Source organism: Caretta caretta, chromosome 25, assembly GCF_965140235.1.
Source record: "Caretta caretta isolate rCarCar2 chromosome 25, rCarCar1.hap1, whole genome shotgun sequence".
In the NCBI taxonomy this organism is placed as follows: Eukaryota; Metazoa; Chordata; order Testudines; family Cheloniidae; genus Caretta; species Caretta caretta.
Genome location: NC_134230.1, coordinates 18,222,779 through 18,249,769, shown reverse-complemented (window position 1 = coordinate 18,249,769; position 26,991 = coordinate 18,222,779). Strand labels below are relative to the sequence as shown.

At 44.4% G+C, this 26,991-nt stretch overlaps 2 protein-coding genes across 4 annotated transcripts in view; one reads left to right on the top strand and one right to left on the bottom strand.

Moving 5' to 3' along the window:
* Nucleotides 1-17,346, top strand: part of UPF1 (UPF1 RNA helicase and ATPase) — a 35,573-nt gene extending 18,227 nt beyond the window's left edge. For 2 of the 3 annotated variants that reach the window (XM_075123179.1, XM_048831226.2), the window contains exons 5-24: nucleotides 537-717; nucleotides 1,627-1,788; nucleotides 2,603-2,687; nucleotides 2,884-2,982; nucleotides 3,495-3,612; nucleotides 4,704-4,863; nucleotides 4,999-5,117; nucleotides 5,473-5,637; nucleotides 6,118-6,232; nucleotides 6,360-6,503; nucleotides 7,011-7,224; nucleotides 7,443-7,560; nucleotides 9,281-9,437; nucleotides 10,152-10,294; nucleotides 11,637-11,811; nucleotides 12,846-12,927; nucleotides 13,306-13,467; nucleotides 13,894-14,111; nucleotides 14,651-14,773; nucleotides 14,900-17,346. In XM_075123179.1, the coding sequence (XP_074979280.1) occupies nucleotides 537-717; nucleotides 1,627-1,788; nucleotides 2,603-2,687; nucleotides 2,884-2,982; nucleotides 3,495-3,612; nucleotides 4,704-4,863; nucleotides 4,999-5,117; nucleotides 5,473-5,637; nucleotides 6,118-6,232; nucleotides 6,360-6,503; nucleotides 7,011-7,224; nucleotides 7,443-7,560; nucleotides 9,281-9,437; nucleotides 10,152-10,294; nucleotides 11,637-11,811; nucleotides 12,846-12,927; nucleotides 13,306-13,467; nucleotides 13,894-14,111; nucleotides 14,651-14,770 (2,737 nt within the window). In that variant the 3' untranslated portion in view covers nucleotides 14,771-14,773; nucleotides 14,900-17,346. The remainder of the gene's footprint in view (nucleotides 1-536; nucleotides 718-1,626; nucleotides 1,789-2,602; nucleotides 2,688-2,883; nucleotides 2,983-3,494; nucleotides 3,613-4,703; nucleotides 4,864-4,998; nucleotides 5,118-5,472; nucleotides 5,638-6,117; nucleotides 6,233-6,359; nucleotides 6,504-7,010; nucleotides 7,225-7,442; nucleotides 7,561-9,280; nucleotides 9,438-10,151; nucleotides 10,295-11,636; nucleotides 11,812-12,845; nucleotides 12,928-13,305; nucleotides 13,468-13,893; nucleotides 14,112-14,650; nucleotides 14,774-14,899) is intronic. The other variant, XM_048831228.2, reaches the window with a different exon arrangement.
* Nucleotides 17,347-17,416: 70 nt separating this feature from the next.
* Nucleotides 17,417-26,862, bottom strand: GDF1 (growth differentiation factor 1). The gene is made up of 2 exons (XM_048831236.2): nucleotides 24,634-26,862; nucleotides 17,417-22,577 (listed from the first exon to the last, which is right to left on the bottom strand). Exons 1-2 carry the CDS (start codon nucleotides 24,908-24,910, stop codon nucleotides 21,742-21,744), a joined length of 1,113 nt encoding a protein of 370 aa, XP_048687193.1. The 5' UTR covers nucleotides 24,911-26,862; the 3' UTR covers nucleotides 17,417-21,741.
* Nucleotides 26,863-26,991: the final 129 nt, after the last annotated feature.

Sequence of the window (26,991 nt, the reverse complement as noted above, 5' to 3'; positions counted from 1 at the left end):
CAGACTGACAAGACTTCTCTCAGCCCATAAGATTACAGCTGTTCAAGAGCAGAGTAATCCTATATTAAATTGAAAATGGTCCTATAACAGAACATAGTCATGAAATAATTGTCTCTGCTATATCTGATGAATGCTATAGCTTGTCATTTATCTGGCAGTAGAAGATCCATTTCTATGGTAAGCTTCTATTCTCTTATTTAATTATGTAATGGCATATTAGAAATAGTCCTCTGTTTCCGTTCTGTATGCCACCCTAATGAACAGTAACTGAATCAGAGGCACACTCTTAGGAACTTGCTACCTTAGATGCTAAGATTGTCAAAGTGATGCAGTATCATTCATGAATATTTTGAGAGCGCTCATCTCCATGATATCGTAGTGGCAAGTGCAGCATCTAATCATTGTGGCCTCTTGGCCCAGTTTAATTTTTGAAAATATTGAAAGATTTGACTTCAAAAGCATAACTTCACATGGGTAAACTTGTTTTAACACTTGTCTAATTTAATAAATTCATTATCAATATCTTGATTGTGCAGGCAACCGTGTGCCAGTCAGAGCAGTTTAAAGGATATTAATTGGGACAGCTCACAGTGGCAACCTCTTATCCAAGACCGCTGTTTCCTTTCCTGGCTGGTAAAGATTCCTTCTGAACAGGAGCAGTTGAGAGCACGTCAGATTACAGCTCAACAAATTAACAAACTGGAAGAACTCTGGAAGGTATGTGCCACTCTAAATTAGGAATGTGTAGCCAAATATTAAACATTCTGTGTATTTAACCATGATGGAAGAGACCTCCTTATTAACCATTTGTATTATGCCATAGGTTTACAGAGCATTTTACATTCATGCAGACATGTTCCCCACACCGACTTTACCATCCAAAGTCTTGACAAACTGGACATAGGATAGCAGTTCATGAGAGTGAGGGTTTGGGAGATAGGATTGTTTGGTTAATAGTGGATAATGCTTTAGGTTCTGAATTTTTGTTAGCAGTCTGCATTTTTGAGTAGATCACAAAATTCCAACACACTCGATCATTTAACATTGAAAGGACACTGCCAGTTTAAACTGTATTTGTAAAACCAAATTTCCTTACCTGTATTAACATATTAGATTAAAGTTCAGTTCTACTCTAAGCAATGATTATATACAAATATCTGAGTAAGGAGATGCCAGTCTGCTCTTGGTATTCAGTCTTATCTAACTTCAGTGACAAACTTTTACTTCTAATAGCAGTTCAGAGACAACACAGCTAAGGGAGAGCAATTTTAATGAGTTTGCACAGTTTTAATTGAGGTCAGAATTTTGCCTTAGGTCATTTATTATTGATAGTGGTGTCTGTCCCAGAGAACACAACTTAACTTTCATGTCCAAGTCCGAGCTTGTGGGGATAACAGTTTAAAAAACAAACAAAAAAAACAAAGCTGGTAAATAAGAAACCCCGTGATGCTGTGTTTAGTCACTTTTTAGAGGACTGAATTTTTAGTCTGAAACAGTTTTTAAAATCTACTTTACTATCCCTGTACTGTTCACTACTCTTATCTCAGCTTTGACAACGAAAGTCTGGTCAACTTGACGTTGTGGATCTCATGCCTTAGAACTTAATGTACCGTTTCTCAATTCTAGGAAAATCCATCTGCAACCCTTGAAGACTTGGAAAAACCTGGTGTTGATGAAGAACCGCAGCATGTCTTACTTAGATATGAGGATGCTTATCAGTACCAAAATATTTTTGGACCTCTAGTCAAGCTTGAAGCAGATTACGACAAGAAACTCAAGGAGTCCCAGGTAGTGTGATTGAAACATTGAAAGATGCTTATTTATTTAGTTATACTTAAGCAGTTCAAATTGATAACATGAAACACCTGGCTCCTAACAATAGAAAAGAGAAGATTGAAGTGAAATAAACATAAGGCTCTTTACTACAGTAGCAACTGTCACCATTATCATTACTTGTACCATAGGAGGTAGATGGAAAATGATCACACAGAATTTAAAGAGCTTGGAGGCGGGGGTGGGGTGTATGACAGAAAGCAACAGTGGTGCTACTGGGTTTTGAAACATGTCTGAATCCTTAGTCTCTCCTTCCTTCTTTGAGAGGGAATCTCCTTCTTAGTCTTTAGAGAATGTGATTCTGTGGAGGACATCCCAACTTTGAGAGAACTGTTACCAGTTTCATTGGCATTCTGTTGGGTCATCTCCTCCATGGAACCACACTTGCCTATCTGCCAGTTTTGGATTTCTCAGATGGGCTCCAAGCGGAACTTAGGGTGTCGTATGGGGGCACATAAACACCTGGCATATGTGATTAGCGCACACGCTTATGTACAGTGCCTGAAATTCAACATCTTTGGGGCCAAAAGCAGCATTCTTGAAGAAACAGTAAAGAAATTGGAGATGATGGCTCAGTACCTCAATGGTGCCAGTTGCTGGTAAGTAATTCAGTTTTGTAGAAATACAGTTGTTATGCAAATGGTATAAACTCTCTAAGTGTTTGTAAATATTTGGCTGTTCTGAGCATTACAGAAAAGGAGGATAGTCAGGAAACATCTCTGGTACAATTCTTTTAGAAAGTAAAAGATGCCTTTTCTTTACAACTTAGACCCAAGATAATATCACTGTGAGATGGGACCTGGGCTTGAACAAGAAGAGAATTGCTTACTTCACTTTGCCAAAGACTGACTCAGGTAATGATGTCTAAGTTATATCTTCTTAGATTGTTTTGAGCTAGGTGTGTTGTAACCAGTAAGTAACATAAAAATTGCATACAGTCTGATGGTCTATCTTGGGGTATAGAACAGTTTTGTTACTTTTGTTTTTGTTGGAGGGTTGATTTACCAGTACAGACTTCAAAAATAACTGCTTGAATGTTCTTCTGTTTAGATATGCGTCTTATGCAGGGAGACGAAATCTGCCTGAGATATAAAGGAGACCTGGCCCCTTTGTGGAAAGGAATTGGTCATGTTATTAAAGTTCCTGATAGTATCCTTTACTTTTTTTTCCAGAGATGCAGATCATTTCACTGACACAGCTGCACTGTGACTTGAGTAGTTCATCAGTTTGATCTCAGTGATACAATAATGGGATTGAGGCAGTTCTTCAGAGGAAAATGGAGGTTTCTGTTGCTTCCAGCCCAAATTAATTCTTTCACTCATGCACATAAAGTACTTGTTACCTTGGGCAGGTCGCTTAGTTTCTGTGTGCCTCAATTCCACATCTGTACAATGGGGTAATAGCACAGCCCTACCTCACAGGAGGGTTGTGAGGATAAATACATTAAACTGTGAAGTGCTTAGACACTACAATAATGGGAGTCCACAGAAGTACCTGAGATGATCTGCCCACAGGAGACAGGAAAAGAGGAAGAAAGGAAATTAACTGCTTTAATCACTGTCCAGCTGATGCCCACGGATCTGCTTATATTTCTACTTTCCAATATTTTTAAAGTGGAAAAATAAATTCCAAATTTATAAGATAAATTACTACTTAACAAGGCTCTTCAGATTATGGTGATGAGATAGCTATTGAGCTGAGGAGCAGTGTTGGAGCACCTGTGGAGGTTACTCATAACTTCCAAGTGGATTTTGTGTGGAAGTCCACTTCATTTGACAGGTATGTAAACTTACTGGCATTCAGAAAACATTTTAGAGTCCAGCAGGTGTTTGACAGAATCAAAACACTTTTTCCCAGAGTTCAATTTGAATTTTTACTGGGGAGGAAGTACTTCTGTATCTGTTTCATGAAGTTCACTTCCAGAAAGAAAATGAGGTGCACATACCAAAACTGGGAGCATATAGGTCCTTTGCTTCAGAGAGAGCTATCTTCTTTCTGAGTATTCTGTTTAGAACTTGATCTGATCTCAAAAGCATCATTGAACTCCTCATTTGTGTACCTCATTCTGAATGCACATTGATTTGTATCATGAATATTATTAACATAAAAGAAAGGGGAGACAAACCTTTTCTCAAATTTCATCTTTTCTGGTTATTCTCTAGAGCTTCAGTCCATTTTGGATATGTCTTCACCGCAAGTGAAGGTGTGCTTGTAGCATGAATAGGCATACCCATGCTAGCTTTAATCTAGCTAGCACTGGTAAAATAGTGAAGATGTGGCGTCACCGGCTTTAGTGCAGGCTAGCAACCTAAGTAGGTACTTTGGGTTTCTTTTGGCTAGCCTGTTTGTTCTAAAAACACCGTCACTTTGCAATGAAATCACGTAACAGTTCAGTCGCATATAAGTATCCAGCTTTGTCTCTAAAACCTTAACGGCTGAAAACGGCAATGAAATCTGAACTGCAATCTTTTAGTAATCATTGGGACAGTAAAGTCTTCAGACTTTTATTTACAGAGTTCTGTGAGCCATGTGTGGCTGCTCCAAAAGAAACCTGTTTAACACAACTCTTCCTCAAACCCTGGGGGGCGTCTGGAAAGTAATCTTAACTATCTGTAGTGGTGTTTGCCTTCCTTGGAGTTTTTCCTTCTTTGGAAACACACAATGGTTCACTTGCATAAGAACATAGGAGAACGACAGAAGGCTAACTCTGTTTGCCAGGCTGAAAGTGTTTTGTCTCCTCCCCAACCTGCTTATTAAGCTAATGGGTTTTTGAGTTTTTTGTGTCTTGTACCTAATTAACCTCCACGTTACAGAAGTTTGAGGATAAATACATTCAGTTCATGTTTTGTGATCTGTGTTTTCACTTGCAGAATGCAGAGTGCTTTAAAAACATTTGCTGTGGATGAAACTTCAGTTTCTGGCTACATCTACCACAAACTGTTAGGTCATGAGGTAGAAGATGTGATTATTAAATGCCAGCTGCCAAAGCGTTTTACAGCACAAGGACTTCCTGACCTCAACCATTCTCAGGTAATCCTATCTTTTCTCTTGTCAGCCATAATTTCATAAAGGATTTACATACAGGGATTATAAACTTGAGTGAAAAAACTATGCTTACCTACTTTAAGTACAAATGATATGCTAAAATAGCAAAACTTTTTTCAGGTTTATGCTGTAAAGACTGTCTTGCAGCGTCCTCTGAGCCTTATCCAAGGTCCCCCTGGTACAGGAAAAACTGTGACATCAGCCACTATTGTCTACCATTTAGCTAGGCAGGGCAATGGGTAAGAAATTTTAACTGATAACTGAATATTTTATATATGTTGAAGCTGTGTGATACTTTAAGCACTTTCTCTGTATTCATAAATAGAAATTATATTCTACAGCTATTAAAGTATATACTTAAAATACAATGCTGTCTTGCTACAGTTGGAACATTTCTTCCAGAAGTGTGCCACTCCTGGAAAGACTTTCAAAATGCTGAATTTGAAAAACATATGTGAATAACTTATCTTTAGGATATATTCAGATTTTGGATGATTCTGATCTTGTCTTGATTAGCTTTTTTTCCTCTAGGAAAGTTTTATAATTCCTCATCACTTGTGCTGACATTTTTTTTTCTTCTGTTCAATTTTTAAGGCCTGTGTTAGTTTGTGCCCCAAGTAACATAGCTGTGGATCAGCTCACTGAGAAGATCCATCAGACAGGACTAAAAGTCGTTCGTCTATGTGCTAAAAGCCGCGAGGCAATTGATTCTCCTGTATCTTTCCTGGCATTGCACAACCAGATCAGAAACATGGATAGGTAAGAAGTTGTCCAAGAAAAATGGCTTGGGTGCTTGGTATTGCAGTAGGTTATCTACATGAGAATGGCAAAATGCATTCGATCTAATGCAGTGATTGGGATAAGCCATGACTTAATAAATAATGTGAATTCAGTTGTCCCTTGTGGACTAGGGTGGGGGAGGGATAGCTCAGTGGTTTGAGCAATTGGCCTGCTAAACCCAGGGTTGTGAGTTCAATCCTTGAGGGGACCATTTAGGGATCTGGGGCAAATATTGGGGATTGGTCCTGCTTTGAGCAGGGGGTTGGACTAAATGACCTCCTGAGGTCCCTTCCAACCCTGATATTCTATGATTCTATGACTGCCACACACCAAAAAAGTCCACTGCACAACTGCCATTCTGCTCAAGGGAGCCCTAGAACCCCAAATATTAGGAGTTGTACACTTGAATTTTAAGAAGAAAACATGATTGTTTTGATTTCAAATTCCTTTGCTGTGTAGTATGCCTGAGCTCCAGAAATTGCAGCAGCTGAAAGATGAAACTGGAGAATTGTCATCTGCTGATGAGAAACGCTATCGTGCACTGAAACGAACAGCAGAGCGTGAATTACTTATGGTACAGACTCCTTTCCTCTGTTCGGACGTGTCATTTTTTTGCAGACTAGTGAAGGTCGGATAAGTAAATGTTAAAAACAGTGCTGAGGGTGCTGGTGCTGAAATGCGTGTTTTTGTCTGTTTATCAGAATGCAGATGTTATTTGCTGCACATGCGTGGGAGCAGGTGACCCAAGACTTGCAAAAATGCAGTTTCGTTCCATTTTAATTGATGAAAGCACACAGGCTACTGAACCAGAATGTATGGTGCCAGTTGTTCTGGGAGCCAAACAGGTATGAAGGGTTGCTCTGAAAAATAATGGAACTCATAAGCAGATACAAACAGATATCTATTCGCTACTTATAATGCACAGAAAATTATTGTTGCCATTTTTCCTGTTCGTGCTCCTGTGGGAGTGAAAACTCCCTACTTTCTGAATAGACAGTTCCCTACTGCAGGTCCAAACAACTTTTGTTTTATGTGACAGCAATAAAATTGTCCTCTTTCCAAAGTGCTATCTTTGTTTCAGTGTGCTTGACATGTTAAGGTCTGACTGGAGACTTCACCCCTGGATGACTCTAAAGGGCTACAAGGTCTGCTATTCGTTACTGGATATAAAGCATATTTGAAACTCATCAGCATTCTTGCTGATAATTTTAGAGTAATATGCTATACATTCAGTTTGACTTGAAATCAGACTGTTGTAGCATTGCATCAGCTAGGACATCTGCGTGAGAGCTTAAGGTGTCTATACTATAGTCAGTGTTGAATGTTTGTTTTTTTTCCTTTTTTTTTAACAGCTGATCCTTGTAGGTGATCACTGCCAGCTTGGTCCTGTTGTGATGTGTAAAAAAGCTGCAAAGGCAGGCCTGTCTCAGTCCCTTTTTGAGAGGCTTGTGGTGCTGGGTATCCGTCCAATTCGCCTGCAAGTGCAGTATCGTATGCACCCTGCACTTAGTGCTTTTCCATCCAACATCTTTTATGAGGGGTCACTCCAGAACGGTGTTACTGCAGGTAAAATACAATTGGCACAGTACAAAATTGACTTACATGCAATCCACCGAGAATCAGAACGAGGGATTCATTAATATAAAATGTCCTAACCACATTTGTTGAAACGGGGGCATTGACTGTGGACTGCAGCTAATTTTAATGGTTGCTCAGTGCATTTAAGGTGTGTGATGCTAAAGGAGCGTTGTGAATGTTCTGGCTTATATTTTTTTCCTCCTCAGCGGACCGTGTGAAAAAGGGATTTGATTTCCAATGGCCCCAGCCAGATAAGCCAATGTTTTTCTATGTGACACAGGGTCAAGAAGAAATTGCCAGTTCAGGCACCTCTTACTTAAACAGGTAAATAAAATTCAATGCTAATGTTATATAAGTGGGGAAAATTTTCAGTAGTGACTAAGTCCCATTGAAAATCAATGAGGCTTAAGTGCCTAGGAATTTTTCCTATCTTGCCTTCACATTTAGTGCCTTAATTGATTCTCCTAATATTTGTAGGAAGGATGATGAATGACCTTATGTCTAAGGCACTGGAGAGGGACTCAAGAGACGGGGGTTCAGTTCCTAGCTCGGGTACAGACTGTGACCCATGGGCAAATCACTTAATCTCTGTGCCTCAGTTCCCTACCTGTAAAATGAAAAATTCCCCTATTACAGGGCTCTTTTGTTGTGAAATTCATAATATTTTGGAGGTGCTTGGATATTGTGGTGATGAGGAAGGGGGGGCGCAAACAAGTTCTTAGATGTATAAACGAGCCTAGGCATCTAAGTTAGAGTTCTGTCTCATTTAGATGAGAAATTAATTTCTATGACCATAAGTGATATTTGTCCCTTAGGCCAGCACACTGGAATAGTTACACAACATTGTCCTAGTCCAGATATTTGAACTCCAAAGTACTGTTTTAATTCAGTAGAAGAGAAGGATTCGTGGTCCTGCTAACACCAGAGATTGAAATAATTGTGTATCCATTTAAGTTTACTTGTGTGGTGGGTAACGCTGTGGATACATGTTCTCACTTTCAAAAGCAAGCCAACATCAAGCACAGATCTGTGTGGTGTGAATTGATTACTGCAGCAGCAAATTCCAGTCAACTGCTATATGGAAGCATTGGGCTCCAATATACACTAGCTTCTGAAGAAAAAAGGCTTCTGTTGGAGCTGTCTGTCTGATAACATAGGTCAAAGAGTGCAAAGAATAAACACATGTAGTGGAAAAGGATATCTTTAATCTGGCACTTCTCCCCTCGTCTTCCTCCTTCCGCTTCTCCCTCTCCCTCCTGCTCCTTTAAAACCTCTCCCAGGAAGTTTACTTCTATGTTTATGCAGCTATTGGGAGTGCTTGTCACCGCTTCACTCTCATGGTATTAATACGGTTTCTCTCACAGTGCCTTTCATCACAATATATTATCCATCACTGCTGAAATGCAGCACTGAAGGAAACCAACTTGCACATGAATGATACAACAGCGGGCAGAAAGCGAAGTTTAGTTTAGAACTGTGCAATGTTAAAAAAATGAATAAATAAGTGCCCATGGGATCTTTACTGTCCATACAGCAGACAGGATCTGTTTTTAAGATCTCCTCCAAAATACGTTTGCACAATAAACTGTAAGGTATACAGATTCTCTGCTTTGGAAGAATGAAGACAGACTTCAACTTGTCATTCCAGGGCATCTAGGTATTTAGCTTTGCTGGGTAAGGAATACCATATGTAAGAGGAGGTTCCGGTTTCCATTTTAACCTCTTCCTTTTTCAGGTGCAGATAGTTTTAGCTGAAAGGAAATTTAGTAAAAAAGCTTTCTTTCCATGTATGGTCTCATCTGCAAAGCTTGATTTGAATCAGTCAAACTGGTTGAGTAATGCAAGCATAAGAAAATACTTTCCACTCAAAATAGCCTTCATACAAAAGCCTAATGCAGCATTGAGCCTTGATTTTTTTTATAGGTCCCGATAACTTGCAAGAAGTATTTAGCAGGTTAAACTTTTATTTATTTATTTAACTTAATTCTGCAATATATCTAGTTTAGTGACTTTAAAAAATAAAACAAAAAACCTCTCTTCCTAGGACGGAAGCTGCTAATGTGGAGAAGATAACTACAAAGTTATTGAAAGCGGGTGCCAAACCTGATCAGATTGGCATTATTACTCCCTATGAGGGCCAGCGCTCTTACCTGGTGCAGTACATGCAGTTCAGCGGTTCCTTGCATACAAAACTCTATCAGGTATGGAGTCTTTGTACGGTTTCACAGTAGACTTTATTTCTGGTCTTCTTTTCACTTTCAAGTTACTTTGAAATTCCAGTTTCAGCTTACTTTAAAAGACCCCAATGACTGTATTATACTGACTATTATACTCTTGGGTCTTCGCTGCAAACAAGACCAAAGTTGTATACTTAATAGAATCCCATTTTTGTAATGCTGAAAACGTTTTGTGAATATATCCTCCACTGAAGGAAGACTTTGATGGAAATAGGCTAGTGGAATATTCCTGGCAGGAGCAAATCTAATTTCTCTGCCAGTTATCCAGATTTTCCAGTAGGATAGCTTGAGAGCTGCAACACTGATTCGTGCTGTTTAAAATAGCAGTGCTTCAGAATAGTGGGGAGTCCACAGGGCAGTCTGGCAGCAGCGGGGCTAATTTATTTTTCTGGTACAGATGTTAGTATGCCTAGTGAATGATAGCACAGCACTGATCTGTAACAGTTATTTGTTCTAAAACCAAGAATGCTTTTTTCTCCCTCAATGAAACTGCTTTTGTTCATTAACTCATCTGATCATTCCACTAATGTCACAAGAACAACATTGTTCGCAAAATGATGCGGTTGGTTAGAGATGTTGCGCCAAAATGCTTTATAATACTGATCCTTAGCACAGTTCTCTTCTCCTTGCACTGGGCTTCGAATGGGACACAGTTTACATGGTGGTTCTCCTTTGCAGGAAGTGGAAATCGCAAGTGTTGATGCTTTCCAAGGTCGAGAGAAGGACTTTATTATCCTTTCTTGTGTAAGAGCCAATGAGCACCAAGGAATTGGATTTTTAAATGATCCCAGACGTCTTAATGTGGCTCTCACCAGAGCAAGGTGCAGTATGATTATAATACTCCTGCATGGGTGTAGCAGACTTTTATTACTTACATGAGCTCTTGCCCAACAAAAACTGTGCTGTTTTTGGAAATCTAAGATGAACAGAACGATCTGAGTAAGCTGACAGGAACGTTAAAATGATTCCCGCATCTCTAGAAACACACTCATACCAACTGAAATGACATTGGTCATATAGCTTTAACATTCAAGTGACTACAAATTGTCAGAAAATGACAATTTGTGGAGGAGTCTGACCTTGAAACAGGCATGTCCCTTCCTCCTCTCATCCGTTTGAGGCAGAAAGGGAGTTCCATGTCATTCATTTTTTCCCCATTTTCCAACAGTCAGCAGAAGCTGGGGTGCCTTGACTGCTCTGCTTCTCTCTCTCAGCAATTGTTTCTCTGGGTTCTTCTCTCCTGTGAATGGGTCTAGAGTTTGCCTCTGCCTCATGGGGGGCACTTGAGGGGTGGGGAAGTGTGAAATTGATGCTTTGTCAGTTTCACTGATGCCCACAGGTTTACTTTAAAAGGGGTTTTTTGGGTGAACTAATCTGGTTGAAGTGCACAGTAGGTTTGTTTGCTAAACTAGTCAATATAGCATACCATTACCAGTATAATGAAATCACTGCAGCAATCTTTCTTAAATGACTGTATGGCATAATAGTCTTTTTGTGATAAATATTGGCCACAGGATCAATGTCTCTTGGCTTTACCTTAATGGACTTTGCAATAGATCAAGGCATCTAATGAAAGGAGCTAGTCTGTGGCTGCATCCACTTCCATTGTCCTCTTCCAAACCATAGCCATTAGAGGCCTTATTTAAGGCTGTAAGTGTTTAATTGCAGGCACAGATGTTCACTAGCACAGCAAAAGCAGCATATTTAAACATTCTGTAGTCCCACATGCTCCTTCTCTTCTTTTTCTCCTTGACAATTCCTGCTATAGGCAGAAGTAATCTGTTTGCCCTGTAGGGCAAACTTTTGGGAGTGGTATGCACGAAACAACCACTAGCAAGATTTTATGACCTCCACTGATTTGGGAAAAGCTGGAAGCAGGGTATAAAACTAACAAAACCTCCTTCTCAGCTGCCACTCAGATGTGTGCCGATGAACCTGAGGCCTTAGTTGAGCTGGGACTATATTCTCTTTGCAGTTCATACGTATAAGGATAGTGGGAGGTACAGCCGTGTAGAGGGAGAATATATCTCGACTTGAGCAACTTTCTACATCTTATTCTGCGTTTTGTCATGTCATGTTAATTTGGTTAATGTAGAATTTCTTAAAAATAAGCTTTACAGTTGACTGCTGACTTATCTGACATGACCATCTGCTATTCCATAGATATGGAGTAATTATTGTTGGGAACCCAAAAGCTCTGTCTAAACAGCCACTTTGGAATCACCTGCTGAACTACTACAAGGAGCAGAAGGTACTGGTAGAGGGACCACTAAACAATCTCCGAGAAAGCCTTATGCAGTTCAGCAAGCCCCGTAAACTTGTCAATACCATCAACCCAGTAAGTTACTACAAATGCACTAGTTTGTCTTTTTAAAAAATGTATATGGGAGAAAGGGAAACATGACTGTAAAATGGTCAGATTTTCCTGTGACCCACTTTATCTCAAGGTTGTGGCTGGAGGGGATTGGTGGGATTTTGGTCCTAGTGAGAAACTGATGGTGGTGGGGCTGACTTTTGTGGGAGATGGTAGTGAATGTCCTGCTCTCCCTTGCCTGCACAGTGCTTTTTCAGGGGCAGCACTACTTCAGGATACTGCAGGGCTCTTTCTATAGCATCTTGAAGCCCCACTTCCTATGGTGTGAAGCTGAGCCCTATGTGAGATGAGGGAAAGGTGAAAGCTGCCCTGGGATCCAGAGGCAGAGCAGTGCGGGGAGGGAGCTTGCTCATTCCCTCACTTGCTCAGTCCTAGCAACTATCTGTTTTTTCTGTGGGTTTTTTTCTTAGCTGGTGGGATGTCACCAAGCAGGTTGCCTCCTTAGATCTGCTTCCAGGGCCAGCCCAACTGGATGAGAAGCCTTTTTGTAGTAATCTCATCTTTCTTGTGTACGGTTTTAAATGTAGGCAGTAGTTTTTGAAATTAAGCATTCTGTAAGAATGTCAGATTTCCTAGATGTGACTAAACTTATTAAGCTTAAATGTGATTTTATCCTACTATCTTCAGCTAAATATGGATCAGTGGCAGTAAATACAAATAACTCTTGTCATTGGGTTCTGGTGATACCCTGAGGACAGAGCAAAGGAGAACTGTGTGATAAGAACTGTAAAATGGTGTCAGTCTCATGAAACTCTAGCCCATTTTAAATTGAAAAACACTTAAAATAATAACTGGAAATAAATGACTGATTTAAATGGCAGATTTGGATGTCTTTCATGCATATATCTAAAGCTGAAATGTATTTGATACTTGGACAGGTAGAACCGAACACAATCCCTACCCTGAAGAACTTTAGAGTAAAGTTGCAATGCTTTTCAGTTTGCAACATTGGTTCTAAATGTAAGGATTTATTGTCTAACTTCATGTAACATTTTTAGGGTGCCCGTTTCATGACTACTGCCATGTATGATGCACGTGAAGCTATTATCCCAGGATCTGTCTATGACCGGAGCAGTCAAGGTAAGGAAGCTGTGGGAGTTGAACTCCTTTATTGACTTTTCCAATTATGTAGTCATCAGGTGGGCTCTTTACTCTTTGATGCTGAACTAGGATTTCTCTTGAAAGCTTCCAAGTAAAGAACAGCTTCTCACCATGTACAAACTAAACTGCTTTGGGCAAAATTTTACAATGAAAACTCTGATTTCTAAATTTAATGGTGGCATGGACCACCATACAAACCTGGCGTGTCAGAAATCCCAAATTAACCTTTAGTGTAAACTATTTCGTAACTTGACTTAACTATTTGACTGTTGCTGATCTGTAGGTTGCTCTGTGGAATGCTTTGATAGTACAAAAAATCCAGAGAGACAATAACATTGAGCTGTTACATTTTTCTAGGCCGCCCATCGAACATGTACTTCCAAACACATGATCAGATTGGAATGATTAGTGCTGGACCCAGCCATGTCACTGCTATGAACATTCCTATCCCTTTCAACCTTGTGATGCCACCAATGCCACCACCAGGATATTTTGGGCAGGCTAATGGACCGGCAGCAGGTATGTAATCATTAAATACAGACCAAAAATACCATTTTCGTTACCTTTGACTCTCCCTCCCAGTGACACTATGGAAGCGGCATTTTGAGGCCCAGGTGGAGGGAGTGTTTTACAATGGCTTCTGGTAACACTTCTGGCTAAACTTGCAGCAGTGTTGATGGTTTAGCCTTCCTCAGCTGTAAGAATTGGTGGACATGATATAAAGCTTCCAATTATCTGCCAGGCTCTAAGAAAACTTCCTGTCCGTCAGGGTCGAACAGTATACTTTATACTGTCTCTAAACCTTTAGATTCATAGATAGTTGCTACCTGAATAAATGTAATGTGTAGTTTGCTAAGCCACCAGTATACATTTGACTAGAAACAAAGTTAAATCATTACATATATAAAATATCTTCACTCCTTTGGCGGGGGCTAACTTTTTCAGGACGTGGGACACCTAAAGGAAAGACTGGTCGTGGTGGGCGCCAGAAAAATCGTTTTGGGATTCCTGGAACTAGCCAGTCAAACCTTCCAAACAGTCAAGCGAGCCAAGATGTGGTGTCCCAGCCATTCTCCCAGGGTCCACTGACTCAGGGTTATATCTCCATGAGTCAGCCATCACAGATGAGCCAGCCAGGACTCTCCCAGCCAGAATTATCACAGGTAAGAGTGTAATGATCCTATCTGTAAACTCCCTAGGCTACAAAGTGGATTTTTTGGCCAGGCGTCATGTGTGGAAGAGGGGGTGGGGTGTATCCGGTAGTATCTGAGAGTACATTGCCATTCCCCCACGCATTCACAGTCTGAATATAAGCATATTTCCCCTTGAGGTATATGCATTAAGCTCTGTGTTGCACATGCATTCAGGCACATAAATGTTGCACTTCATTTTTACATGGTAATTTCATTTCACTATAGGCCCTAACCTGAAATCAGACTCTTTCCTAAAGAGGAACGTATTCCAGTAACTTAAAACCGTTATTGCAAATACTGGGCATTTCAGTAATACTTGCAACTACACGGGGTAATTTCTACACTGTAGAAATTCATCGGCAAAGGGGTTGATTTAGGGGACAGTCTGAAGGAAAAATTGTTACATGGCAGCCACGACCCCATTTGCTGTTTAATGCAGCATACGCTCTTGAAACCCTAATGCTACAAAAGGTTTGGGCGCCTAACAGAGAAACTCTCTCCTATTTCAGGACAGTTACCTTGGGGATGAGTTTAAATCGCAGATGGATGTGGCGCTGTCGCAGGACTCTACTTACCAGGGTGAACGTGCATATCAACATGGTGGAGTGACAGGACTGTCACAGTATTAGAGTGTAAGGCACTTAGATTCCGTTCTGTGTTTCTTTACTCTCATGACTTAAGTTCCTAAGAGCACCCTCTAGTGCACACGGCCGGGGGAAATGGTTAATGTGAATTCTGTTGTCCTTTCCTTTCTTTAGGTTGAGGAAGAAGAGCTAAGCTTGTGTGGAGCTTAGTTCCATCAGCATTTTATTCTGGGTAATAAAAAAAATAAAATAAAATGGATACCTGTTTTCCACTGCTAAAACTGAAGCACCACTGTGTGAGAGCAACAGGAGAAAGAAAGAAAGAAACCAACCAACGGAGAGGAGAGCGAAAGGAGCGCGCGTGAGAGCCCACTGCTAGCTCACTGAGACAGGGAGACTGACCGGAGAGGAGAGAGAGCACCAAAGGACTGGCTGGCGCCTCACTGGGAAGGCAACTCGCCCTGAAAGAATGAGTGGTCAGCTCAGTCCCTGCTCCCCCAGTCAACGAAGCTTGAGAGAAGGGCCTTAAGCAGGTTTCACTTCATTCCATACTTCTCTTTGCGAGCAGGGCATCACTTTTCAGAGCAGGAGGGGAGAGGAAAACCCTCATCTCAGAGTTGTTCTCATTTGAAAAGGTACTATATTTTAGCAGTAACTGTTGACGTTTTAAAAGCAGAGTATCTAAAGAGGAAAGATCCTGCCGAAAAGTGACAGTAAGCCAAGCAGAAAACCAGCCAGAACACGGTGACTGTTCAACGCTGAGATGCAGGTTTTGTTGTCCAAAACTGGCTCTGAAATTCTAGTGTCATCATGTCGCCCACATTCTGAACTGGTATTTCGTGACAAGGTGGTTTTAAAGAGATTCTTTCAAAGGAGCACTGAATTTTTAGAAGTGTCTCTGAATTCTTAGTAGTGGACCTGGGAGATCCTTGTTCTGAGAAGCTTACCAAAAAAAAAGTAAAACAAACAAAAACAAAAAAATCTAAATTAGAGCACCAACCTTGAGAACTTTCAGTGTGATTTAAAGTTGCAGCAATCAGCCTCTTCTTCCTACAATGGATAGCAGTTAGGAGTGAAAGGAGCCTGCATGCTCAAGCAGGAGGAGGGTTTCGAAGTGTTTTCTGTATGCTTTAATTGGCTACTGTCTGGACTCTACTCTGTGAAAACAAAGCCTTTCTGTAAGATGAACTGTGCGCTTAAAAGGGGATGGGTTCCTGTGCCCTTCGGCCCTGGAGGAAAAGACGCTAGGAGGCCTGCTTTATTCACTCCCACTGATGCTGGGAGGAAGTATTGGAAACTGGGGATTATATTGGTTTTGAAGTAAAGACTCTACAATGATATTGAAGCAGGTTGGAAAAAAATAAATGGAAAAAGCAGGCAGTTGTTGGAAGGTGGCCTCTGATAAATGGGTATAATTAGAGACAATGGATTAGGCTTTTGTGTGGCTTCTTCTTTAGTGATTTAATGCAGATAGCTGAATGATTCAGGTGTTGAAGTTAAAAACAACCCTGGAGACTGCTTTTTGGGTAGTGAACATGGCTGTGGCATCAGTGCTGACTTGAGAAGTAGTTGGAAGTCAAACTGAAAACAGCACATAAAAAAGCCATCCAATTTCTAAGTTGTACCTGTGTCCTAAACAAGTCAAGTGGGAACACTGGGAGCATTTTATTTGTCTAAACCTTTTTAGAAACAGCACAGAGAACTTAAATTCCTACTAACCCATTTTTATCAGATCTCTAAATTAGAATAACCTCTACCTCCTAATTGGCTAAAAATCAGTAGTGTGTGAATTAATTACTAAACTAGATGTTTTTTAAAGTTTACGAATTAAGTTAGCTTTATAATCAAAGGGCTCCAAGTGTTTCTAGTCTTTTTTTGAGGAACTAAAAAAAAAAACCAACAGAAAACAACCCTCTCAATGAATGTACTTAGAACAAAACCCATCTCTTGTAATTTGGAAACACCCACTTGCATTACTCTGTCCTTTCTGTAGATTAGCAATCTGCTTTCATAACTTGTATTTGCTGTAGCTTTCCATGTCTCCTCCCCCCCGCCCATAGAGTAGTAAACCTACAGGTTTTGTAGGTAATGTACACATGAAATTTAGAACAGATGTTCTGAATTCACTGTGTTTAGTCCTGCAGTGAATTGTTCATAAACTGCAAAAAAAATTAGAAACCTTCCTGAAACAAAACAACCATTCTTGTTTCATAAAAAGCCTCCAGAGTTTAGACTTCTATAATGTGCAAAGAATGGAGACACAGGCCACCTTCCTTCATGTAAGAGGGACTATTTTATTTATTAACATTTTACTTTTTTTTTTCCTTCTGGGTAGGCTGCGTAGTTGCATAGAGATTTGAGATAGGTTTAAGCTGTAACTCCTTGTGCAATGCAATCCATTGAGTGATGTGTAACCCCTTCTTCCCCTTCCCCCAACCCCTTTATTTCACTGGTTGGAATGCTTGCCTCTGCTTTGCGCTGTTTTTTCCTTTGGAGCAGTTACTCTGAGTTTTATAAATCCACAGACGACAGTGCAAGCACTGTTACTCCTTTGATTTTGTCTGTATGTTTTAAACCTGTTTGTCATCAATAAAAAATTAATAAAGAGCTCTTGCATTCAAGCTGGGACCTATATTTCAGGAACCATTTTGGACCTTTTAAAAACAATATTTGTGACTGTTTGGCCCAGTGTTTGATGGTATAAACTTCAAGTTTATTACATTTTAACACATACTAGTACAAAAGTGTGGTGTGTTTATAGCATACATGGATAAGCAAATGAACTGTGAAAAGTTGGTTAAAGGTAAGTACCCCACCTGTACCCCCTCCTTTGGGTCTTGTCCAGATGTGCATGCCATAGGAATGTTTAGAAACCCACTGAGGCATTCTGTGCCCATGCATTGATGTTACATAGGTTATATGGCAGTAATCAGTTCCCCTTTTTATGAAAGGCTGTTAGAGGAGCTTGATTTTTTTTAATACTGATGACTAGAGCTTACTTCTTCCAGGCTGGGAATACTTCCTTGCATAAAACCCATTGGAAGTAACGGCAAGACCCTTTTAAGGCTTTCATCTGACCCCCTTTCAAGTTGCATGTTTAGTGGGCAGCTGTCACTCATCAAAACTCAGATTTGCTCTGATCATGGCTCTGGTGGTAAATCTGAGACAACATAGTGACTGAATAAGTCCTTTTAATAAAAAGTTCAGCTCACACATGCTGACTTAATAGTTTAGATTGATAGGCCCAGTCTTGACACCACCAACTGCATTTGGTACAGCAGTCAAGCATTTGACAGTAGCACTATTTAAGGTACAAAATACAGTAAACTTTTTCACACTGCTTTCTGACTGAAGCACAAGCTCAGCTTAGTTTAGCAGGCTGCTGTTGTTATGAGCATATTTCATGTTAGTGCACTGGCATCTTCACAGGGGCTGTGATCACTGAAGTAGTTATTTCATGTGTCCACTCTGGTCCACAAAGTATTGCACATGGTTATAGCTGTCTTTCCCTGCTAGCGTGAGAATCCTCTAATTGTTTGGACTGCACAGTGGATAGGACAGAGCCCATTAATCCATCTCTTTGTGCTTTGGTAAATGCAAGTGAAGATTTAGATGGAAAGCAAAAACCTCCCTCACAAGTGTGGCCTAAATGAACTGAGCTTTGAGTTCCTTAATCTGCTGTAGACTAATTTTTCAAAACACTCAGTATAACAAAAGCTAAAATCCCTTTTCTTTCTTAGAAATTCAAGTTTGTTTAATTCCAGGAATTAACTCCACATTAAGAGGTGAGGGTAAGTATTTAAAAAGAAAAACACTAACAGATCAGATTTTTTAGCCTGTCACTGTTACTTTCTAGTTTTTTTTCAGAAGAAATTGACAGATTTCTTAAACTCAAGTTGGCTAGCCACATCTTAAATATTTTATAAATTTGAGTAATTGGTAGTTCTTATAAACCAGTCACTAATCTGACTAGCATCAAACATTTAATAAAGGAATTAGATGCTAGATTTTGATGTAGTTCTTTTTCACTGTACAGAATAATAGGGGGTAAAATGTCTTAGAACACCACAGTAGCCTATGTCTGTGAATCAGTTATCTTCCTAAACTGCGGTGCAGAGGGTACCTGAAAATGTTAGTGCATAATAGTAGGTCACCTGTTTGGAACTGTGGTAGCCTTAAAGTACTCAGCCTTACTTGCTCCTGTTCAACAAAGATTTGGGTATATCCATTAGCAGAACACATTCATTGTGTAGGGTAGGGAAAGGACATTGTCTTTGCAAATTAATTAAAATAAGTGGATAAACCTTTTTGTTTCCCCATAGGGACAAAGGTCTTTCCTGTTAATACTTAGTGAAACCTTTCTATCAAGACACATTACAAGGTAGATACAAAAAAAACAAGTCTCCACTAGTTTCAATCTGACTGACATTTAAAAAACAGTTCCAAGTCTAATTCAGATTCCTTGCTGCTGCTTATATTCCCCCCAAAAAACACTGCGATTAAAATAATTGTCCTGTATTTGTCACTGAAAGGCAAAACTTTACTTTGAGCTCCAGTTTGACATCCACACATAGGGGTTGCCACTGTGCACAGATCTAAAGTGTAGGGCCCTGTGACTTGTAAAGTAGCGGTAGCTAGCAACTGCTATGTTCTTTTAGCTACACCAGGAGAGGGGGAGGTTCAGTGCTTGGTGCCTTTGGAAGGTGGGGTGGAGGGTGGGCGGTTCCTGCTATGGTAACTTGTCTAAAATTCAGTCACAGAGGAACACTTCAGTGCAAGGGGGAGATTTCAGAAGTTTTCAGCTGGAAGGGAAGGAAAGTTGCACTGGTAGGGATTACTCAAGTCACATGACTGCTTCAGTTGAGCAGCTGTGGTTGATGACTTTAAAGACTGGAATAAGCTGGCAACTTTGCCCAGGCTTCAAGCATGGCTACTTTAAGACTTCAAACATTCCCAATCTTATTTTAACATGAATCCCACTTCGAAGAAAACAGGCCATCCCTCAGCCACCTATCCCTTGGCCCTAGCTAATAAACTGATTGATTTACTTTCAGAACAGTGCTGGCTCTTGGTAGTGTAAGTGGAGACCTACTAAAACTTCAACTGCCCCAGCTCCTCTGGACTTCAGGCTGAGCATTGCAGCTGTGAAGGATCCCTGTGAAATTCTGTACTAAGAAGTCATCCCTTTTCCTGTTTTTCATCTCCTACCTCTCAGCTGAAGGACAGGCAGCTTCAGCAATTCATTCATAGGTGTTGGAGAGAGAGAGGGTCCTCACGCAACTGACTTGAATATAGCAAACTTGACCTGCCTTTCACAATGCCATTGCTGGTCCAAGAGGTCTATTGGACATACCACTGATGCCTTAACACGCACAATCTGTTTCAACAGTGCAATAAGTAAAGAACTTAAGTAGCCACAGGTCCTGCTACAAATAGTGTTAAACCCTTATGGAGTCAGCTGGAATCATGCTAAAATGACTCTTAAGCTACTTTCACTGAGCCAAGTCCTCACTGCTCCATGGGTGCCAGGCTAGTGCATTACATAATTGCGCAAGCCACTGCTCTACACCCCCCCCCCCCATATTTATTTACTAGGATGTTGTTTAGGTATTGGCTGCTTATCTAGTGCAACATAGCTTAAGATAATTATTAGGAGGCGGGGAATAGTTTTCTGTCCCTATTACTGAGAGAACTCTGACAATCAAGGTGAAAACATTTTTTTAAAAGGAGACCTTGTCTATTCATCTTTCTACTGCTTTCTGCAGCTATCTGCCTGATTGCCAGCTATCGACTAGATTCACGCTCAGTGGGTAACACGTAATACTTTAAAGACAATTCATTGATTCTTTAAATTTGTTTTGAAATAGTTTGGCCACTGGGATTTTTTTTCCTGCAATAAGTCAGCACCCCTCCATCAAGTTGGACACCGAAAATTGATGGCTCCTTAAAAAACAAATTTAGGCCAAATTTTCCAAGCCAGGCTTCTTGCATTATTCAAAAGCCAGAGCCTGACCTCTTAGGCTACGTCTTCACCACAAAAAGGTGTGTTTTACATTGCTAGGATGTTCCAGTGAGAATTCTCTCACTTTGAGAACATACCTCTTCACCCTGAGTCACTTCACTTCCCCAGGCCCCACTGTCCTTCTCTGCCCTGGCATCTAATAGCTGGTACCAGTAATGCCCTTTCAAGAGCAATGCGTTAGCAGGCTCCAGGCAGAGGTGATGTTTTAGTTGCAGTGCAGCCCAGTGGAGGAGAAAGGCCTGGTCGTTTCTTCACTCACTGGAAAGAAGGCAGAATTTAGCCAAATTGTCTTCCTGTTCTGGAAAAATAAATCCATGCTAAACTCACGCCACTTAGCTCAAGAAGCTGAGGCTCCAGCTGAGCTGCTCCTTAGAGCAATGGTGGACGGTGCTGCTGTTCCTACCAGCGTGGGCAAGCTAAGGGTGCGGGGCCTATGGGGCACTGAAGAGCCAGCAGATCTCATTCTTCAATGTCATGGGCACCAGCTCCAGCCATACACCAGTGCCTCCAGGTCAGAACCGAGGAAGGTGGCACAGGGAGAGGAGTGCAGGGACTAACAAGCTGGTGCCACCATCCTCTGCTCAGCACTGGGGCAGCATGAGGAGGGAGGTGGGGAGGCTCAGACTATCACCATTAGATTTCACCAGGTTCCCAGCAAGGCTCCAGGTGGATGAAACCACCAGCAGGTGGGAGTTTGGAAGCCTGATGCCTCCAGCCAATCAGCCTTACATTAGAATCCCAAACTGCATTATCCTCTTGATGCCAGAAGTCAAGAGCTTCCCCTTTGAGGTTGCATTTTGCCACTATGCATCAAAGGGGTAGTTCCGCCATTAACTGCACCAAGGGATGGAAGGGAGGGTCCCTACCCACCCACATGAAGGAGATTTAATACGTTTTGACCTATTACATCAACCAAAAATCCCAGTTACTCCAGCCGTTGACCGTTCTCTGAGACCCATTCGATTTCCTATTCACATCTCGATCAGCAGCTCCATTATCTGCAGCCACACTCATCAACCACCATGTCCTCATAGTGTCTCAGCACCACGTTATCATGGTTGTCATAATACAGGATGGAGATGGGGGACAGCCTCACTGGGACGCAGCAGGGCTGGGGGGTTCCTTCTGGGTCAAGGGAGTGCACCATGGTTTGGAGGATGGCGTGGTTGGTGCTGTTGAGTTCTGCCGTCAGTGGGAAGGGGCACTCCCCGAGGCAATAATTGGCCATGTATCCCTGCGGCGCGATGATCCAGTTCTCCCAGCCCACGTCACTGAAGCTGATGTAGAGCCGCCTTGGCTTGCAGAGGTTGCTTGGAGTGACCGGGGTATAATAGGAGCTTCGCCTCTTCCTGGAGGCCTGGCACTGCTTCTGATTGAGGGACACCACCAACAGCGAGGTGTCAAGGAAGGAGTCGATGCTGGCACAGAGGTTCTGCAGCCTTCGGGGCGGCAAGGCCAAGGCGCTGTCCCTGCTGCCCACCGAGATCTCCAGGATCAAGCCCAGGTTCTTGCTGGGGGTTCTCCAGCCCTTTGCCACTTCGGTCAGGTTGAAGAGGAGGGACTTGTGCAGCTGTGCGAAGGATTGCGCCACCAGCAGCTTATGGTTGTACATGTGGGAGGACATTCCCCGCAGAGACATCTGCAGGGCTTGGTACAGCCGCAGCTCAAAGACCTGCCTGCCACTGGAAGTGTGATAGGAGTTGTGGCTGAAGTTGATCTCCAGCTGAGCCATTGTCAGTTGCTCCCCCTCCTCCAACACAGAGAAATTAAAGTACAGACGTTTCTCCAGACACAGGAAAGTCTTGGGCTCCCCACTGTGAATGAAGTGGCCTGAGGGAAGGAAAACAGAGGAGGTGGCGTTCGTTCTTTGAGCAGAAGGGGCCTCCCCACACACACAGTGAGATTCAGAGCAGTAGCAAAGTAGCCAAAAAGGAAGTGGATAAACCTGACCTGACCTGAACTCCTCATTCCCCAGATGAGAAGCAGGCAAACTTCACTTCCCCAATACCTGCCTTGACCATCAACTACACTCCTGGCTCAGCCTGCGCCTGGATGCCGCACGCTGTCCGTGTCCACACTCAGCTCTGCTCTGCCACTCTCCCAGTGCAAAGTCAGGGCTCTCCTGAGGAGCAGAACGAGTCTGACAGATTCACTCCCACCCTCTGATCAGTGCGAGGAGGGAGGATGCGATCCCACTCCATGCTGCGGGTGGGGAGCTGAGGGGCGTGCTTCTCTGCCCCCCAGAGGATAAAGGGAACCCAGAGAGTTCGCTCACACACTGGGCCCTGGTTCAGGGCAGTATTTTAAAGATACAGCTGCCCCCTCAGCCAGTCACTGCTGGGGCGCGAGGCTCCCACTACCCTGGCATCATCTGGAAGCTTCACCACAGCAGAGGTTCCCCATGGCAATAATTATCCACGAGTCCCTGCTGCTGGGTGAAAGCTGCTTGGCTAAGAGAAAGTGGCAGACTGCACAAGAGTAACAAGCCAGCACCAGAGGCAAAGGTCTGCCTAAGCTTTGGGGCTGAGTAGTTTGAATTTGTGGCTGAAGAATAGAACTGGGAGTCAGCACTCGTGGGTTCTCTGCCGCTCGCTGTTTGATCCTAGGAGAGTGACTAGACCAGCTTCCCCATCTGTAAGAGAAGGGTAACACCTGCCTCCTTCACAGCACGGAGTGCAGAAGGTCCTGCTCATTTTGGTGCTGCTGTACCAAGAACTGCTAGAACAGGACCGGTCTGCTGGGCCCTTTGGACTCAGACCCTGATTTCACCTGGAAACAACAGATCACTAAAGAAGCGAGTTTAGTGGGGCCTCATCCTAAGGTCTAGCAAACAACGGGGAAGGGCCCGGAGAGGCCCCGGGCTCAAACAGCAGGAGATGCTGCAAGTCCAGCTAAGGTACAAGGATCAAATGATGGGGTGGGAGCCAGGCCTGCAGCCAGTGCCACAGGCTCAAAGAGAGACCCAGGCAGGCCTTGGTGGTGTGCCAGTCCCCAGCACACTGGGCGCTCAGTCGTTTCTGCATTCTCTGCCCTAACTGGAAGACAAGAATGCAAACCTGAGTGAAGCCACTGGAGACGCAGCAGCTGCATTAATCGCACCCAGCTAAGGAACTGTAACTCCAGCCCCACTGTCCCCAGTTCCTTTAAAATCTGTGCAGGCCTGATGCTTATGGGAAATAAAGGCCCTTCCGTTTAGGAGTATTACAGAACTGAAGGGTGGGTATCAGACAGGGCCAGGACAGTGCTCCGGGGATGTGCACTACAGGGCACTGAAATCACATCCCCAGCGTCTTCTGTCCTGGTGGTTTCTTTAGATAAGCGCCAGTCATAGAAAAAGTCCCTCCCAGGATGTGAGAGGAAGCGGGCAAGGGTGGAGGTACAACAACTACTCAGCCACAGCTAGGGTGACCAGATGTCCCGATTTTATAGGGACAGTCCCGATATTTGGGGCTTTTTCTTATAGAGGCCTATTACCCCCTACCCCCGTCCCGATTTTTCACACTTGCTATCTGGTCGCCCTAGCACTGTCCTGCAGGATCCCAACGTGTCTCACAAACATTCCTACTCCTCTCACCCTGGAGAGATTATTTGCCACGTTATGGCTGGGGAAACTGAGGCACAGAGCAGCGACCTGCCTGAGCTTGCAGAGCGAGTCAGGCGCAGCGCTGATACTCGACCCCAGGAGCCCCAGGGCCCAATCTTTTGCTCCGACCACTGGCCCCCACTGCCTCTCGCCAGCGAACACCACTCGGCCTGACGCAAAGGCTCCCCGACGGGGCAAGGCGCCCGCAGCCGGGGGTGAGGAAGGAGGAAGAAACCCCAGACGGGCTGGCCCCCAAACCCCGAGGTTTGCCGGGCAGGCACCAGCATCCCGGAGGCTCTGTACCTTGGTCAGCGAAGACACGGATGATGTTCCCCGGGACATTAAATTCCTCCACCCTGCAGGCGCGGCCGGGCGCCGTGTCCCCGGGGGAAGGCAGCGCTCGCCGCTGGAAGATCCGCCACAGCACGGCGGGCACCGGGGCCGGTGCCCTGGGGGTCGGCTTGGCGCTCAGGCCCAGGGATTTCAAAAGCGGGAGCTCCAGCCGGCTCCCCAGCGCCGCGCCCAGCAGCGCCCAGAGGAGGCCAGCTGCAAACCGGGCCTTGGCAGGGGCCGGCCCCATGGCTGGGCCGGGCCGGGCCGAGCCGAGCCGAGCCGGGCAGACAAAGCGCAGTGCCGGAGCCCGGCTCTCCCGAGGGCGTCTGCAGCCACCAGGCAAGAGGGGGGTGTTGATTGCGCGACTGGAGCCTTTGATCTGGCGAGGGCTCAATTACAGCGAGGCATCCCTGGATTGGGCAGGGGAGTGAGAACAAGCCCCCAGGCCAGGGAGCCCATTAACCCTCTGGAGCCCGAGGGGCGGTGGCTTTGCCTTGCACAGCCTCCGTCTTCTGCTAAACTTGGGGGGCTGCCTGGCACCACCTGCCCTTGGCTTCACCCCTGCCCGGCTGGGCCATGCACGGGATGTGCTGCCCTTGAGCGGGCAGAACTGACCTAGCCCTGCCCGGGCCACCCCCACACAGTCACCCCCAGGGAAAGCAGCTGAGTGCAGGACAGGGCTGCCCTGATGCTGGCTCAGCTGCCCCATGGCTGGGGGGGACGTGGGGGGGGGGCGATGGAGGGTTTTTGCATCTCCGGCTGCAGCGTAAAGCCACCTTGAGGCCTTATGCTGGCTGTAGCCCACCGAGCATCCCCGGGCCTTTCCAGTGCACCCCGCTGAGAAGACAGCAGCCCACAGCAGGAGAGAGATGGGGGGACCGTGGCCGCTGCATGTGGCAGGCGGACGGAGAGTGGGAGGGGGCTGCATAGGAGCCAGCTGGCCAGGTGCTCACAGGGGCAATGGCCAGACCCTAGCTAGGCCAGAGCTGTGCTCTGGCATCACCACTAAACCAGGGCAGGCGGGTTGCGCTGTCCCACGTAGCCTGCACTGGGGGCTTCCAGACTGGCCTTTCCTGGGCATCAGCACACAAAGCCCCCCACCCCATCTCCTCCCTGCATTGCCCACCATCAAACCCTCCCTGGAGACAGGAATGAGGCCATTCTCCTGCCACACTTGTAAGGCACCCAGCCTGTCTGGGTGTCGGCTTGGTGCCTTGGGGAAGGAGACGGCCATGTGTGAAGTTTCCTCCCTTGAGATCCACAATTCTGCAGTGATCAGGGTCCCACATCCCCATCCCCCACCAATGGCACCTCCTGACTGTCTGTCGCTCCCCCAGCCCTGCCATCCAACCTGATGGGCTGTTAACTTCCACACCAACCTTGTCAACTGGTTCCCTGCCGAGCGAAAGACATACCCGGTATCTACAACAAAGCCTGCTCATCCCGTGCCAGCCCTGCCCTGGCCAGGCCCTGGAGCACCCTGTGACTGGAGCTAATCAGTGGAGTGCGGGAATTAAATTATAAAAGGAAAATAAGCCATCCAGCTGCAATGCAGGGAGCAGCCCATCGCTTGCTGCATCCCACCGAGCCCACGCCTGGCCCCTCAGGAACAGAGCGTTGCAAGCTGGGGGCTGCAGTTCCTGGGCTGAGCTTTGGCTGCATCTGCATCAGTGGGTCTATTGTTTAACCAGACTAAACATTTAAGCTGGCTGCAGACTCAACGCCCCATCCTGGCCCTGCCCTGCCCGGTCCCGCGATCACCCCTGTGCAAAGTGGGCATGCTGGTGGCAAGGGGACGGTTCTGATCCAGCAGCCACTCTTGCACAGGTGTAACTGCCGCTGCACGGTGCAGGGCCAGGGTGGACTGGCCCTTCAATCCCCAAGAGAGTCGGGCCAGTTAACCAGCACACAAGTGGTCCTGCTGCAGCTGGCTCTGTCCTGACTCTTCAACTCATCTGTCCAGAGCAGGACACAGATCCCTAGGAAACCTGCCAGAGAACCCTGCAGCAACGGCCGCACGACGCCCAGGCCTGCCCCAGCATTTGGGTCAGCCACGCGTCAGTATTCAACCCTGCCTCTCCTCGCTGAACCTGCCTGCTCGCACAGCTGCAGCTGCTAACGGGCCCTAGAGCAGCCAGCTGCTTTTAAAGCACAGGCCCTGCTTGAACTACAAGTTACCAAATTTAACACTCCTGCTGGTTAGACACCATCTGCAGTCCCCTGATGTCTGTGGAGTCACTCCTGATTTACACCACAAGGAATGAGAGCAGGATCAGGCCCTACAGTATTTGTTTCCCCATTGAACCCCATGCAAAACCTAGTCTGAAA